Raw genomic sequence first — 17,772 nt, 5'->3', positions numbered from 1 at the left:
GTCCGCTGAGAACTAAAAAATAAATATTAAAAAAAAAATTCTCTCTCTCTCTCTCCCCCCCCCCCATTCTCTCTTTAAAAAATAAAAATAAATAAAAAAAAAAAAAAAAAAAAAAAAAAAAAAGAACTTATATAATTTCAATCAACAAAAAAATTCAGTTATTAATATTTAAAAATACAATTCCTCTACTTAAATATAATTCCTCTATTTTCTGTAATCATGTTCAATTTACATGATATATATTTTATAGTTCTAGTTATTTATTAATAGAAATACCCACATGAATGCTCACCTCAAGATCTTGATTATATACTTCTGCATGTTTAACTAAATTCTTTAAGTTGGAAATTTCATGAATTAGTTGCATCTGTAAGAGTATGTGAACAGGCAACAGAGCAAACCAATAGTTAATAAAGCAAAAAAAAAAAAAAAAAAAAAAGATAGCATTGATTCACTGCTTAAGAATTCACATCACCCAACACAGTTAGAAGAGATTGAGAGATCAATTGTTTAAGCTACTTGCAAGAGCACCTCATTATTTAAAATATAAGAATACCACCCAAATAAAACAAGAAAAAAAATCTCAGCATGACTTCAATAATAATTATATTTTCTGTTAATAAAGCTAAAATAATGTCATTAGCAAATTAGTAAGCAGTAAAGTGGTAATCAAAATTTTACTAAATACACTTGTAATTGATTTTTGCTTTGTATAAGACATGCACACAAATCTATTCATCCTATTTTTTTTTTCTTACCATAAATTATCCTTGTGGTTCCACACTGACATACTTTTCAATGAGTTGTGATTTGGAATTAGGTTTAGATTAGGGTCATTTCATGTAATGACTTTACAATATTATTACTGTTCAAGATATATAGAAGTTTGGGATTATGAAGTACATCATTTTGTTTTGTTTTATAGGGAACAGTGGAAAGAAGATGCTATTGCTTTATATTGATCATATAAAGTATAAAAGTAAAAGTATTTTTTATCAAAATTTCCTTTGTATCAAAATATCTGTAGCAGAAAATATTTGAGTACCAGAAAGTTTTGTATACAAATCAAGCAAATGGCAAGTGACTGAAGAAACATTTTCTCTTGAAATTACTTAATCTTTATAATTGAATACGCTCTTAAAGAATACAATAAAATTCTGATGGAATTTAAGAAAATGCATCTTGTTTAAGTGATATTTTCTGGATGCTTAATTCAGTCTTGACTAGTTTTAGGTTTTGGAATGTAGCAGAGTAGACATTTCTTAGGTCAGTGAAACAATGTGAGCTAACAGAAACATAATGGAGCCACACATGTAATTTAAAACTTTTTAATAGGTACATTAAAAAAAAAAACACAAAAAGAAACAGGTATAATTAACTTTAATATTTCACTTAACATGTCAAAAATTATTTCTCCATGTAATGAATATAAAAATATTGAAATATTTTAACTTCTATTTGTTATTCTTAAGTGAATTCAGACTGACCCAATTTTTATTAATTAATTCATTTATTTATTTACTTTTTAGTTATAGTTGGACACAATATCTTTATTTTTATGTAGTGCTGAGGATCGAACTCAGTGTCTCACACATGGTAGGCAAGCGCTCCACCTGAGACACAACCCAGCCCCAGACTGGCCCAATTTTAAATGTTCGATTGTCACATATGGTTAATAGCTATCCAACTGTATAACAGCCTTAGATATTTGTATTGGTTTTGCTTTAAACAATAGCTCCATCTTTTATCTTTTCTTGCCTGCCTATTTCTAACTTTTATTTGGTTCTTTCTCACATTTACCAATAAGGGAGAAGCAAACAATCAATCTTTAGAAAACATTTAGGAAATAACCATTTAGAAAAAAAAATTCCTACTTCTCATCTTAAATTACATTTCAGCTTATGTTTTGCTTCTCATAAGTAAAAAGATTAATTTTGTAAAGATAAAAGTGTAATCTCCAAATGAGATATTAAGATGCAGAGCATAAAAAGAAAGTGTGTAAAGAGCAAACATGTTCAAAACACAGGACAGGATCAACAGTTAATCCATTATGATATAAGAAAACATTGAAAATTTTACCTGTAATTGAACAGGTAAAATATTAAACCTCTTAAAAATTTCTGAGTTGTAAAAATTATTAAATTAAATAAATCAAGTTAAAATAGGTAGATGGACACATTTTCTCTTGTCCCATGAGACTGATGATATTTGACGTTTTAAATTCGTCTCTCTAATGTTTAATATGTAAGCAACCATAATCACTACATACCCACCTGAAAATTATCCATGACTTTGGTGATTTTTTGACAAAATCCTTAAGAAAACCAGAGAAATAATCACCTGTTCTGAGCCATAATTTGACTTTGTTCAAAATGTTATTCAAAATATACATTTTAGTCTTCAAAATTGGAGCTCTAGACACCATCCTCTTAACTATTCCCCTATATCATCCCCTGTAATAAACCCCACCTCACTGACTGAAGTCCACTCTTCTTTTCATGACATTTTACACTTTGTTAATATGTATATTTTAAAGCAAATTGAATGAAACCCTGTGAAAAACTTTAATATAGACTTTATTTTTCTAAATACCTACAAAATGTAGGAACAACTTTAATTTCTTGATAAAATGGAAATGATAGCTTTGGCACAGAATTCTTTTTTTCTTTACAAAGCAAGAGGGTAAAAACTAAATGATGATATTAAAGATGATGTTCCTTCAGGTTACCCATATAGAAATCTGAAAATCAGCTGCAACCTAATTCATATTTTAAGAATTTCAAAGTACTGTACTGGCTCTTACTTTTGGGAGGCTCACAGGTTGCTTTGCAAGTCTGATAACAGATAGGTATTTTTGTTTCAGAAAAATGATGGACTCAAAAATTCTGTTTGTACACTCTAGTTTAAAGACAATCTGCACTAAGGAGTCCCTGAAATCTTAGTGATAGGCTGTAGATGTGAGTGGTGGGAACATGAAAAATGAGGGGCTAATTCTATAGTCTGAGCCTATGTGGTAATGTGATAACAGTCCCCCTCCCCTGTCTCTATGTTTTTTTTGTTTTTGCTTTTTGTGGTGGTACTGGGGTTTGAACCCAGGGTCTTACACATGCTAGGCAAACATTCTACCATTGAGCCACATTCCCAGTACTCAATATGTTGTTGTTGTTTTTTTTTTTTAAGAGAGAGAGAGAGAGAGAGAGAGAGAGAGAGAGAGAGAGAATTTTAATATTTATTTTTTAGTTTTCAGCAAACACAATTGTATGTGGTGCCGAGGATTGAACCTGGGCTGCACGCATGCCAGGCAAGCGCGCTACTGCTTGAGTCACATCCCCAGCCCCACTCAATATATTTTAGAGAAGCAACTTATACAAAGTCATCCTGGCCCTGATCTGATGTAAGATAATAGTCCCCAAACAAATAGCATATTATTCTCAGTGCTGAGAAATATATTTCTGAGATTGATCCTTTGATAAAAGACAGATTCCTCGCCTGGAGGCTGGTGAGCTCAATAGTCTCAAGGTCTATAAAATCAAGTTCCAGATAAAATTGTCTGGTGTGGGCCAAGATGACTAAAAGTTGCCTTTAGGTCTTTGGCACACTATTTAATCTCACTGGAATTCCCCAATAAAACTGGGACACAAGGAAGAGAGTTCTCTCATTTCTGAGAGGACATACTCTCTCCCCAGAGGGTGTTGCCCCCCATTTCTTCCTTCTGTTACAAACAACTCTGCTATACTTTTACTACATCTCATGTCTGTCTTTAAATTTTCTCTTGTGAAGACACAAGAACTGATAATAAGACCTTTGGTAGCATTAGAACAATTTTTAAGTGCCTTGAGTCTGATGATTTCTGGACTAGGTTCTCTTTACACATAGCATAATATCATATGCTTAGAAAATTTAAATGTTTGTTTTGTTTCCAAAAATTCCATTAATCAGCTTCTTCAACTAATGGAACTAATGGAAGATTCTAATAATGTTCCAACTATTTAGGAATATACATTTTAAAGAAAAATTCATTAGTACTTAGTATGCATATATAAGACAGTCAACTAGATCTTAATATTACTATTGGTCTCAGGAAATAGCTATGCTATCTGCTATAGATAAAACTTATAGCACACTAATATATATGTGTGTGTGTGTGTGTGTAATATAGCAACTATAAGAAAACTATTTCCTCAAGACAAATCCATCAATAGATAGATCCATGAAAGGTGCCCTCTGATGTTTTTAAAATCTCATTCTATTATTTAAAAATAATTATATGATATTTATTTCCATAAGAGATAGATTCCCCTGCCTGGAATAATATGGATGGAACTAAATATAATTATTTTTATAACATTGTAAATGAAATATTTCTTTTTCTTTTTTTTGTGGTGCTGGGGATTTAACCCAGGGCCTTGTGCATGCAAGGCAAGCACTCTACCAACTGAACTATATCCCCAGCCCCTAAACATTTCTTAAATTCTCTAAATTGTGTGTGTGTGTGTGTGTGTGTGTGTGTGTGTGTGTGTAAAACAGCTGATCCATAATATCTCAGTATTAGAAAGAAATATCCTTAAGGAAATGATAGTTCTTTTAAAGTTTCATATTTCTCTATCTTACCTCTTGATCTTTCTCAGCTTTTCTTTCTAGAGCCTCAAATTCATCCAAATCATTTTTCTCTTTTAATTTCAATCCCATTTCTTCATTTTCTCTTCTCAGTTGTTCACAGTCTAATACCAAATTATCATACTTAGCACGGAGTGAGTTCAATTCACTTTCTAAGTTTTCCTAATATAAACAAACAAACAAAAACAAACAATTCTACTCAGATGGAGTTCAGATCACATATTCTTTACTTCCTCAATTAAAATTTGGATTAGCTGAATATAATTTGACTTTGAGTCATTTGATGGTTTAGGCCATTCTCTTCTTCATGTCTTTATGATGGCCTATATTTTGGTAAACTATCTAATTCAGAGTAACTTACTCTATTTAAAAAGGAATAAACAAAAATCATGTAAATAAATATAAGTCTGCCTATGCCTGATAAGGAAAGTCCAACTGCAAAGGCAGAGTAATTGTTAGGAAACCCATTTCACCACAATAAAGCTCATTATTTAACTACTAATTGGTCTAACTTCTATTTCTCAGATGACTCTGAATTCAGGAAACAGAAATAGAGATCTTACTAATGACTTCTAAATCTCTAATGGTGGCTATGTTTTACCATACTTAAAGAAGCATATTTTTCCTTTCCATACTATTATGAGAAAGAGATAAAAGTATGAGTTTAAAACAACAACAAAAAACTAAGGCATTTTTTTTCTTTCCTTTAAAAACTAACTCCTAGGTTAAGTCTCAAGGACACAAAGGCACTTTGCCTATAATACTTTATAGACATAAACTAATGATAACAATAATTATTGGCACCATAATTGTATTCCAAAATTAAAATGAAATTTTAATAAATACATTATACAACTATATGTCTCTGAACATGGACAATCTAGAAAGTAGCTTGGAATTTAAACTTATTCACTTATTCACTACAGTATTCTTTACTGCTTAGTTTTAATAAAACTATACAGGATTGGCCTTCTGTAACTATGAATTCCTCATTCAAAGATTCAATTAGCCTCAGACTGAAAATGTAGTTAGGCCTACAATGGTTGTCTCAGTACTTAAAATGTAGACTTCTTTCCTTATCATTATTCCCTAAATACAGCATAACAACTACTTACACAGCATTTATATTGTATTAGCTATTACAAGTAATATAGAGATGATTTTAAATTATATGGGAAGATAGGCGTAGGTTATATGAAATTATTAAGGCCTTTTCCTCTAACAGATTTCAGCATCTATGGGCTTTGGTATCAGTGGAGGTACTAGAACCCATCCAACGGATAAGGAGGAAAAACTTGTACTTTTTATTTTTCTGTATTATCTAGCAAAACTATCCTACTCTGTTGTATTGTTTTATTGAATGCCTGAGAATTTTGACACTTCAAATTTTTTAAAAAATTTATTCTTTTTATTTATTCATATCAGTATATTTTGACATATTTAGACAAACATGAAATATATCTTATTCTAATTAAGATCCCAGTCTTGTGGTTGTACATGATGTGGAGATTCCCTGTGTCATATTTGTATATGGAAAGTTATGTCTGATTCCACTGTCTTTCCGATTCCTGTCCCTCCTCCCTTTCCTTCATTTCCCTTTGCCTAAGCCACTGAACTTCTAGTTAGTCTTTTACCCCCATGCAGTTTTCCAAATCAAAATAGAAATTCTAAAAACATTATAGATACTAAGATTTGCTGGTAAAGAACTAGAAGCAATGTCTACCTCTGAGCACGTACCAGCTTTATAAAATTTTTAGACTTCCCCTAGATGTCTCATCATTATCAACCAAAATATAAAAGTGAGGGAAATCTTTGTTAGAGCCTAAACTATCTCTGGTATTAAGTCAGAACTGATAATGTGCTACAACAACAAAGTCCAATAACAAACAAATTTAAAAAAAGTAAAAAGATCATATTCTGTAAAATATATTAGGTTACCTGGCTTAGTAGCTTTGTTGCTGAATTCCATTCTATCTCAGTTAATGAATCAAGAGTATTACTGAAGACATCAGACTCTAAATAGAGAGCTAAAATTTGGGGAAGAGGAAAAATTTTTCTATGAACTTATACATAACATTCCCTAATAGTCAAATTAAAGATTACAAACAACAACAACAAAAACACTGACCAAAGGTAATAAGCTCATATTAGCTAATATGTCCTTAGAGTATGAATGCCAAGATAACATTAAAAACAGATGTGATATTTATATTGTTTTGTGAATTAAAATAGCTCGTTAGAATTGGTGACAAAATGTAGGATCCTTAATACAATACAGGTAAAAAAGACAGATTCTAAATATGAGATCTGATCACTGTAAGATTTATAAATGCTCCTAAAAAATAGATTATATATTACCGGAGATACAATTTTGAAAGATTCCTATGTAAGTGCTGCCCTTTGAAAATTAGCAAGTTTAAGGCAGATGTTATGAATAATGTACAAATTTAATTGAGCAATTAGAAGAAAAAAACAAAACAACCTGACTCACGATTCAACTACAAAATTCTTAAGAATTTTAGAAGAGTTTCATGTTTACTTTTTCAAAATCACAAATTCTTATAATAATTTCCATTGCATTCATATCTAAAATACATACATTTTTACTTCAATGTGTTTATCACACAGAGTTATAAATGTAGGCAAAACAGGCACTCACATTCATCAATTTCTCCTAACACAGCACCATCAGTCTTGTGTCTTCTTGTTGTTATATTTGCTGGCATATTAAATTCATTTACATAGTTTGAGTCCTTCATTTTGTTAATTTTGCCAAAGCACCAAGTAACTCTTCGTTTTCTTTTAGCCTAAAGGAAAAAAATCAAAATTACTTTACACAGATCTATGTTCAGACATCATAAAACAAGGGAACTAGCTCTTATTTTTAAAAATTATTGATTTGGTAGAATTTTTAGGTTTAGTTTAATATTTTACTTGTCTGAGGACATTCTAAGATAAGAAAATATACTCAAAATTTTCAAATCAGTGTTTCAATCCATTACAAAGTGAATAAAACTACTGCTGACTTTTACATTCTTTCTCTTTGGGATCATACTCCTTCTGTTATCTGGGCATTTGTCATTTCCACTGGCTTTCTGCTCTCAACTTCACAAATACTCAAGCCTGTTTGCTTTTACTTTTACTTTTTTTTTTTTTTTTTAAACCTCTTGGCTGGTTACTCTAGCTAACCTTTTGTCTTTGCTCTTACTTTGTCCTCTTTCTCAATCCTTCAGGGACCTCCATCTCCGGTTTCTTATGCTACCCACCCGGTAGTCCTTACCATTGTTTTCTGCATTCTCTTCCTCTGCCTGCCTCTTTTTATAGTTAAACATAGTAGTTGTTTTCATCCTGACAAACTCATACATTCATGGAACTCAATTTCATGTCATGACTCTCCCCCAGATCCTCCCTCCCCTCTCCTATTCTCCTTCCCCTACTAGATTTCCTTTTGCTCATGTATTTATTTATATTTGATTGCTTCTTTCTACCTATGCATAAAGGTGAAGTTCCCTGTTGTATATTTATATATGCACATAATATGATTTTTAAAGAATTCATTCTGCACTGCCTTTCCTTACCCATCCTTCCACTCTGCCTCTTGATCTCCTTTTTTATTACCGATCTTCCCTTTATCTTTATGTTATCCTATGCTTCCCTCCACCCTTTCCTTTATTTTACTCTAGCTTTTGCATGTAAGAGAAAACATTTAACCTTAGAGTTTCTGAATTTGATTTACTTCACTTAGCATGATATTCTCCATTTCTATCCATTTACTGGCAAATGCCATAATTTCATTTTTTTTTATGGCTAAGTAGAACTCCACTGTGAGTATATACGTGTGTGTATGTTTGCATATATTTCTTAATCCATTCATTTATTGATGGGCATCTGGGTTGATTCTATAACTTGGCTACTGTGAATTGTGCTGCTAAAAACATCGAGGTGGCTATGCTGCTGTAGTGTGCCGATTTTAGATCTTTTGCTCTGCCTGCCTTGTATGTTTTTCAGGTTTCACAGCCAACATTCTTCCTTGTCCCTTCCTAGGTATAAGTACCATTTCATCACATTCAATTCTCTCAATGATCCTATGAGTGGATCTTTTACTGCATCCTTTTTATAGTCACCCCCAAATTTGGGGAAGTTGTAAGGCTGTACAATCAATTGGTAGCTGAGCTCATATCTGTAACTTTAGAGCCTATCTAGGTAACCACTGCACTATGTAGCCTCTGAAGAGTAACTCTCTTCCCCAGGATACACCGCTTACTTCTTTTTTAAAAAACAACGGTTTTTGGTTATTTATATATATTTTTACATATGTATATATATATTTTTTTAATTTAGTTTAGTTTTCGGCAGACACAACATCTTTGTTTGTAAGTGGTGCTGAGGATCAAACCCGGGCCGCAGGCATGCCAGGCGAGCGCGCTACCGCTAGAGCCACATCCCCAGCCCCCCACTGCTTACTTCTGTCTCACTGTATACTACCCCTTCTACTTAAAATGGGTAACTTTTTCCATAGCCCACATTGCAAAAGCCCAGTCATATATAAAGCCTCATTTCCAATGACCCTCAGCTTAATTCCATTGGCTCACTAAGCCACACTTGAATCTTGTCATTATCTGAACTCATAAACCTATATCTGCCACTCTCACCATAGTTGCTATACTTTTACCTCATTTATTCAATCCCATTTTGACTGGTTAGCTTAATAGGGACTTTTTCCTTGTCCTTGTTATACCACTGTCTTCCTGACAGCTCCCTCTTTGATTCTCATATCATCTTTGAGTCCATAGGTCATCACTTCAATTATGTTTGACATTGGAGGTTAATATCCTCAAAAATCTCTGTCCTTCACACCTACTTCACACAACGTACGTTCAGATGAATTATACTGCCTTCTGAGCCTGTATTAGCCTCTTGAGCACCGCTGAGTCACACAGACAGACATGAATCAGATCCTTTATGCTGCCTGGCAGGACTTTTCTCTCCCTTGTCAGGTTTCTTTTCCATTCTCAATAAGGGCCAGATTATTTTGAATGCTTGGTATATCTGTAAACTTGTGACTCTATCTACAACTGCCATCACACCAGAAAAACTGAATCTGTTTCACAAAGAAAATATAAAACTAAACTTACAAAAGTACAACTTGCACTGATATCTATCCTTTCCCTTGTGTTTGTTGAAATCTAATAAATTGGTCTCCTATCCAGGGCTAGCTCCTTCTATTATATTCAAGAGTCCATCCCTTTGGTCTATCTCAACTCACTGTTAGGCAGCTTTCATCCTCACCATATAACTAAATTTGTTTTTGCAAATGTGCTCCTTGTTCCTCAGTGCAAATAGTTTTTGTCTATTTTAACCTTACTTAACTTCTTGGCAAAACATGACACCACTGACCACAACTTCCCTGAAATATTCTCTTCCCAGCTACCATATTCATCCTTCTTCACCCTAGAGCTGAACCTGGGCCCCTTTATGGAGTCTTCTTTTTCTACCTTTACCTAAAATGTTTCTTGGGCTTTTTTCCTTGTCATTCTAAACTTTTCATTCTCAACTTGCTTAAAGAACAAACTCATCTCTTCCCATAATTTTAATTTAGATCTGTAGTAGCATGTGCCCAAACTGATTACATTGCCCATCTTCCGCACTGTTTCCATATATTTGCATTTTCACCTGCCTGACATCTCAAAAGATATTCCAAGCACTTCTACTGTTTTTCATTGCTACTTAACAAATTCTGCTACTAGCTTCCCAGGAGGCTAAGCAAGACTTTCACATCACTCTGGATACCTCTTTCTCCGTTTCTCTGCTTCTGACATCCAATCAATCACTAAGTTTACCCCATAAACAGCTCTCCAATTTATCCAATTTGCTCCCTCTCCAGAGCCACATTTCTTATAGAGGCCCAACTATTCTGATATGCATAGCAGTCATGCTTTTTCTGCAATTCTGACATCACACACAGTCTCTTATTATCTCCTTAACATAACGTCACATTCAAATATCACATGATGGTTTAACATGGACTGACCACTAGAACATTTTAAGTCCAAAGAATGCATCATGTATTTTCATAGCTCCAGGCTTTTGCATATATAGGTCTCTTCCCTGTGCCATTGGGCCACTTTCTATTCACACTCAGTCAACCAATAGTTCTTGAATGTCCCCTCTGTATTTAGTATGGTGACTTGTACATAGTGCCTATTAACAATAATTTATTAATAGCTTATATTTACTAAATTTGCTGTATAGAAAGGATTGTATTAGGCACATTCTATGTATTATCTTACTTAATTCTCACAACACCCCATGAAGTATGTATCAAGCTATTTCACAAATAAAGAAATTACAGTGAAGGGGATTCAAGAAATTGCCCAATATCCAAGAGTTAGGAATTGATGGATCTGGGATTCAAATTCAGCCAGTCCAGGTTCAGGGTCCTTCCTTCTATTCATAATATTATACCCTAAAATGTCAACAAAAAACACAAACAAGCTAGAATCTTGATCACCACATTGATTTATATTCTAGATCAATGTTTCTAAGATTAATAATTCTATATCTTTAAACAAAAACATCCCCCTAGTGACCAGTGGTTCCTAATCATCTGCATATTACAAATAGATTCTTTAATTATATGTTAGACTTCTTGAATAAGAAGCGCTACATGTGGAAATTAGGGATAGGGTATTTTTAATGAACTTCTTAGGCAGTGTTGATGTATAAGCAAACACACAAAATGTCTGGGTTTCTTGAATATATTGTATAAAAGAAGAAGAAGTGCCTAACTGTATCATAAATATATAAAAGTGCCTATTTTCTACCATATTTAAGCTGTTATCTTTTATTTTATTACCTTTAATTCCTGTTGCATTGTAAGAGAAGAAGAAGTCACCAGCATTCGTGTTAAGTTTTGAATTTTTTCATCCTGTACTTTTTGAAGTAAATCTTTTTCATCCAAAAGTTGGGCCAATTGGTCTTTTTCTATTTCCTGGGCCCGAGTCTTTATACTGACCTACAGAATGTAATAATGGGTTATGTTAATAATAGATATAGCTAGATTTTAAAAATTTGAAAGTAGCTTAAAAAAGAATATGAAATATGCATACGATCTCAGAGAATTTAACTGTATTGAAATAAAATATACCCTAAGTGCAGAACTCTAATGTGCAGTTACTATAATCAATAATTTCTCAAACTTGTAATATAGCAAATTACACATTTCTTCTCAGGTCTCTATTCTATATACTATGTAAAAGATAAGAATACTGTTAAAACAGTTCTATTAATTGCTACGAATATCTAAATAACAGGCAGAAAAGTCAAAGAAGCTGAAATCTGTATACCAATAGCAAACACAGACATTTCCTCTTTCATCTTATAAGACTATTATTTGATATCTTAGGCAATTTTTTCAGAGATCACTAAAATTAAAGACTTACAAATTATGAGACCAAGATTAAAATAAACCAGTTACAATGATAGGTTGATTATGCTATATTATTAGGCTATTACTTAAGGGTTAGAAGAGGAATTCAGCAGAATGTGAAAATACAGAAGATAGTTTTAAGTAACTATACATGGTCTTTCTTATTAACCTGAATTAATACGTACTTGTAAAACATTTTAAGAAAGTATTTCTACTTGGCTTATTTGAAAAAAAGTCTTAAGTCTTGAACTTTGGAAATGAAAAACAAAATTCAAAATAATTTCAAGAAACCAAATCTTTCAATTTATAGTAAACAAAGTTAAATTTTTATGAGTTGATATCTTCTTAGTTAAAAACTATTTATTTTAAAATTAAGCTGTAGTAGCTCAGATATTCATGAATTTAGAATTTTGAGGGGCAGATCTCCATTATTCTAAATTGGTCCCTATATACTGAAATAAATGATTTATACATACCTCCTCTAACTGTTTTTTAAGATCCACTATTTCCTTTCTATATCTCTTTAGGAGAGCTTCATCACTTGATACCTCATTAACATAAGGAGTATTCTTCATGTATTTAGCAGTGCTGGCAAACTGGGAAAAAATGAAGTAAAATATGTTTTAATACTAAAAGAAGTCATAACAACATTTAGGTTTCCTATAATCAAGTTTCTTGGAAGACAAACCAAAGCAAAGTTTTCCCAGTTGGCTTAATATTTTTGAATACAGGGAGCATTCTATATTGTTCTTTTAACCATGCTCTGTGACTTACTCTGGCCAATAGTTTCAGAAGAGTTAGAAAAACATCTTGAAGACAGATGCAATAGAGAACCTACAAAACCATCCACCGCTCCCAAATGCTTCTTATACTTTGAAGCTCCTCTACGAGCCCAAACTATCCCCCTTTTCTTTAAACTCTATTAGCCACTTAAATACTAATCCAAGGCAATCATATCAGAAGACAAATCTTAATCTGCTCATAAATTCTGTAAAGTCAGGAATGTTTTCTCTTTGTTCTACTGGCAGGACCTTAATCCAGTGCTCAATAGCTATTTAAAGCAATGGCTTGAGTATGAGTACTAGAAGTAACTTTAAGTGAATGAATTCTTCATTGAGAAAGCTATTCCATTGATGTTTTTCATTTTTCTTTCCTTCATTTTTAACAGAAAATGTTGGCCTTTAGCACAAAACCAAGGTGGGCAACAGATAGAATTCAAGACTTATATTGTCCTATACACACATACACATATACATACGCAAATACATATATATACGCGCGTGTGTATATATATACACGTGTGTATGTGTGTGTGTGTATGTGTGTGTGTGTGTGTGTATAGTTTTGGTTACTTTCTACTTGTGGTGAGTAATCTTAGTTTTTCATTCATAGGATTGATAAAATTTGCTTTTATCACAAATTAAGTACAAAAAGTAAGTTATTTGAAGAAAATATCAAGTCAATTTCAGTCAAAATAACATTAGATATGGCTAAAATTATGGAAGTGGAATACAAAAGATTGAAGTCTTGAAAGTTAAATTAAGGAATGGTATTTAGTGGATAACACATTAATTTTATCATAACAAGTGTGTTATGTCAATTTTAAAAAGCATACCAAATTTTAGTAGGTAAATTTTTCTTCTTAAAGTTGACCTTTCCCTATATTAAGATAAAAAAATCAAACTCACCTGAAGAGTAGTAAGGGTTTCATCAAAAGATACTGGAGTAATTGTGCAGATAATACGTGTTTTTGCATTTCCTCCCAAAGAATTCTGAAGAATTCGTGTTAATTTGCTATCTCGATAATTTATGAAACCACTTAACAAGAAATGAGTTTGGGAAGAAAAAGATTGAGAAATTTTTTATTATAAAAGTGGTTGTCTTTTAATACAGAACATTTAGTTTTAAAAATTAATTCTTTATTAAAATCAGTATACTACAGAAATGCAGCAACACAGCCATATCAATGTTTGTAGCAGCTCAATTCACAAAAGCTAAACTGAGGACCCAACATAGATGCCCTTCAATAGATGAATGGATAAAGAAAATGTGGTATAAATACACAATGGAATATATATATGTATGTATATATACATACAATGGAATATTACTCAGCATTAAAAGAGAATAAAATTATGGCATTTGCAGGTGAATAAATGGAGCCGGAGAATATCATGCTAAGCAAAGCGAGCCAATCCCCAAAAACCAAAGGCAGAATGTTCTCTCTGATAAGTGGATACTGATTTATAAGGAGGGAGGGGGCATGGGCAAAAAACAGAGGAACTTTAACTGGGAGAAGGGAGGGGAGAGAAGGGGAAGGGGGGGGCAGGAAAGATAGTGAAATGAGATGGACATTATCACCCTAGGTACACGTATTGACTGCACATATGGTGTGACACTAGCTACATCATGTACAACCAGAGAAATGAAAAGCTGTGCTGCAGTTGTATAAAAAATACTTACAATAAAAAGTATTTTTAGTAGATCAGTTATATGTATAAGAAGCTATGCTCACAGAATCCCAAAAGCTTTTGAATATGTGGAAGTAAATAAACTCCAGTGTTACTGAAGTGTTATAATTTTCAACCTAATGAGAAGCCTGAGTAAGTGTAGGTGTGTAATGGGATAAACTTACCCAATTTGTCCATCACTAAGTTTCTTGATTACTTGTCCCAAAATAAATAAGCTTCGATTTATATTACAGCCTTCCTTGAGTCGTACACCTAAATTTATGATTAAAAAAAAAAAAATCAAAACTGCCCCCCCCATCCTAAGTAACTAAGTTATTTATTAGTAAATGACAAGAGAAATTAGACATCAAAGAATCAGTTGCTAAGATGTGTGTTTTGGTTTGGACCTGAGCCCACCGTATTATAATTTTGGTAGGCATTCTCTTCCTATTCCTTCCACCAATTAAGTGATTCAGAATAGGTATCAGCAGTAGGAAAAACATTACTAAGAATCAGAGGGACTACGTTGGGAGGATGAGGCAGGAGGTCACAAATTCCATACACACTTTAAAATAACCATACCTAATTTAAACAACACAAAAATGTATTCTTGATGTTTTTATTAGGATTGTGTTAAATCCAGAAATTAACACAGAGAAACTTGGCATCTTTGTGATTTCAGATCTTCTCATCTAATTATGCTTTTTCATTTTCACAAAGTTCTCCATAATTCAGGTCTGATTTAAAGATTTCTTTACATTGATTTTGTGCAATCTGTTGAGTTTCCCAGTTGAGATATCAAGTTTTCCTAAGTAAAAGATGTACCACATCTTTTACATTATTAATGTAAATAACCTTTGTCCACATAAAATTCTAATTGGTTTTGTTTATAAGAGTTATTAATTTCTATATATTAAATTTGTACCACACTACCTTTCTTTGGATTTTCATTAGTTTTATTACACATATAAGGAGAACTGGAAAAAATAGCCAGTTTTGCCATGAGAGACTAGATCCTATAGAGTTAAAATTTAGCTGTAATGTTAAGATTCTCCTAGGATAGATACATAGGGATGATATGCAGTATCATTTTTCACATAGTAGAAAAGCATCCTTTTCTTTTCAATGCTAACCATGGTCACGTCTCATTTTCTAATGGAGATTAGTCTACATAAATTTTGAAAGGGCAAAGGTATAATGAAAGAATCTGCATATACTTACCATGTATCCTAGAATCAGAATGTTAGTACTGGAAAGATACTTCCTACTACCTTCCTTTTTTTCTTTTCTGTACTAGAGATTGAACCCAGGAGTCCTTTTTTGCCAAGCTAAGCTCCCAGTACTTTTTTTTTTTTTTTTTTTTTTTGAGACAGAGTTTTGCTAAGTTTAGAGCCTTGCTAAGTTGCTGAGGTTGGCTTTGAACTTTTAAGCCTCCTGTGCTACTGGGATTATGGGCATGTGCCACTAGGCTCAGCTATCTTTCTTAATATCCTTACTAACTGTAGAAATTTAAATAGTTTTCGTGGAATTCTCATGGGCTTCCCAGATATACTAATCTATTAATTACATAACTTTAGCTTTTTAATAGATGCTACAATAGTTCAAAGAAAATAATTAGTCATATATAGATGCTGATTTTTGTGTTAGGGAATTATAGCAGAAAATTACTATTATCAGTTTTAAAAAATGCTTAGAAGCATTTTTATCCCATAAAAGAAGGCACTAAGACTAATTTACTTTACTAGTTCTCATTACCTTCAGCTCCTGTTTGAGCAGCTCTTTCACTGCCTGCAAGATCGACCAAATTCTGTAGGACAAATGAAAATAAACCTTCAGGAGGAATAATTAGAAATAATAAAGTCCAAACTATTGAAAGAACATTTTTAATACATGGCATATCTGAATGTCCCATCTAAATTCTTGTGTTTCTTCTTGAGATAATATATCATCTTGAGTCAAAGTAGTCTCTATGTGTCGTTTTTCTTTCTTTATGACATATACTCTATCATGCTGCAGATCACAGTAGGTTGTTTCCTATATAGTCCAAAACTTTACCAAGGTGAACATGATTCTTTGCAACCCAGCACTTGTGGCAGCAGTAGGTTCTAACATTCTAATCTGCCCTTATTACTCTTTATTCAAGAACCAGGATAAATGTTACCTCCTTAGTGTAGCTGTGCCAACTTTACTCTTCCTACCCCACACTTTGAATTTTTTTTGAAACATTACTTCCACTATGTACCCAGAACACTTTATTAGATATGACTTACTCTTATAGTTTAACTCCTGTAGAACAAGTCATTTGAGTCCTTGACTACCCTGTAGCATCTTCAAAAGCATACCTCTTTCATTTTACAAATAATAGTGGGGGAAAAAAAAAGTGAATATCTATCATGTTCTAGGCAGTGCATTAGTTGCTGGGGAAATAGCAGAGAACCAGACAAATGAGGTCTCTGCTCTCACAGAGCTTGTATTCTACAGAAGAGGAGGTTGTTAAGAAGAGAGAGAAAAAGACATGTGAGAAATATATTGTGATAAAAGTAGTGGATAATTCAAATAGAGCTGGAAGAGAGCAGAGGGAGGAGCAGAACACATCTTCTGGATGGGGTGGTAGGGGAAGGCCAGTCATCAGGCTAAGAAAGGCAGTTATGAAAAGATTAAGGGAAATGGCAGTCTAGACAGAAGGTAAGCCAGCATACCGGGTCACAAACCAGAGTGCCCTTGGTGTGTTAAAAAATGTAGAAAGGGCAGAGTGGTGAACTTAAGCAGGAAAAAGACAGGGTAAGAGAAGGAGTGATAACATTATGCAGGGTTTTTTAAGCAAGACTAAGAATTCCAGGTTTCCTAAATGCAACAGGAAGCCACTGGAGGGTTTTATACGGGGGAGTACTAATACAATCAGATTCAACTTTCTAAGGCATCAACTGTGCCCTTGAGTGGAGAATGGATTAGAGAGGGACAGGAGCGGTAGCAGGCAGCCAAGGTAGGAGACTAGTGCAGAATCCAGGTGAGATGATGGCAGCTTGGTCTGGAGAGGCAGCAGTAGAAATTATCTGTGTATTAAGTAACAGAGGAATGTATCATTTATTCTTTTAATCTCAGAACCCAACATTGTACCCAGAGCATGAGAAACTCTCTCTATATATTCAGAATACATTAAAAGAAAGAGCTTTAAGTTATTTCTCTGTGGAGATTTTCAGGGTGTAGGCAAGTAAGTATAGTTCTGTAGTTCTATCTCAGATACTTTCTTCTCTAAAATAATCAGAAGTCTAATGG

General features: G+C 33.1%; 1 protein-coding gene across 1 annotated transcript in view; it reads right to left on the bottom strand.

The window, feature by feature from the left end:
* The window catches only part of CENPE (centromere protein E), a 71,937-nt gene that overhangs the window by 43,185 nt on the left and 10,980 nt on the right, over positions 1-17,772 (bottom strand). The window contains exons 9-16 of the mRNA XM_081304331.1: positions 16,252-16,303; positions 14,682-14,769; positions 13,735-13,864; positions 12,523-12,642; positions 11,474-11,632; positions 7,277-7,424; positions 6,556-6,644; positions 4,612-4,779 (exon numbers count right to left, since the gene is read on the bottom strand). Of these exons, the coding sequence (XP_081160457.1) occupies positions 4,612-4,779; positions 6,556-6,644; positions 7,277-7,424; positions 11,474-11,632; positions 12,523-12,642; positions 13,735-13,864; positions 14,682-14,769; positions 16,252-16,303 (954 nt within the window). The remainder of the gene's footprint in view (positions 1-4,611; positions 4,780-6,555; positions 6,645-7,276; positions 7,425-11,473; positions 11,633-12,522; positions 12,643-13,734; positions 13,865-14,681; positions 14,770-16,251; positions 16,304-17,772) is intronic.

Source organism: Spermophilus citellus (assembly GCF_964194105.1).
Source record: "Spermophilus citellus genome assembly, chromosome: 8".
Lineage (NCBI taxonomy): Eukaryota > Metazoa > Chordata > Mammalia > Rodentia > Sciuridae > Spermophilus > Spermophilus citellus.
The sequence above is the reverse complement of the archived record's forward strand: the minus strand, read 5'-3'. Positions and strand labels throughout refer to the sequence as shown.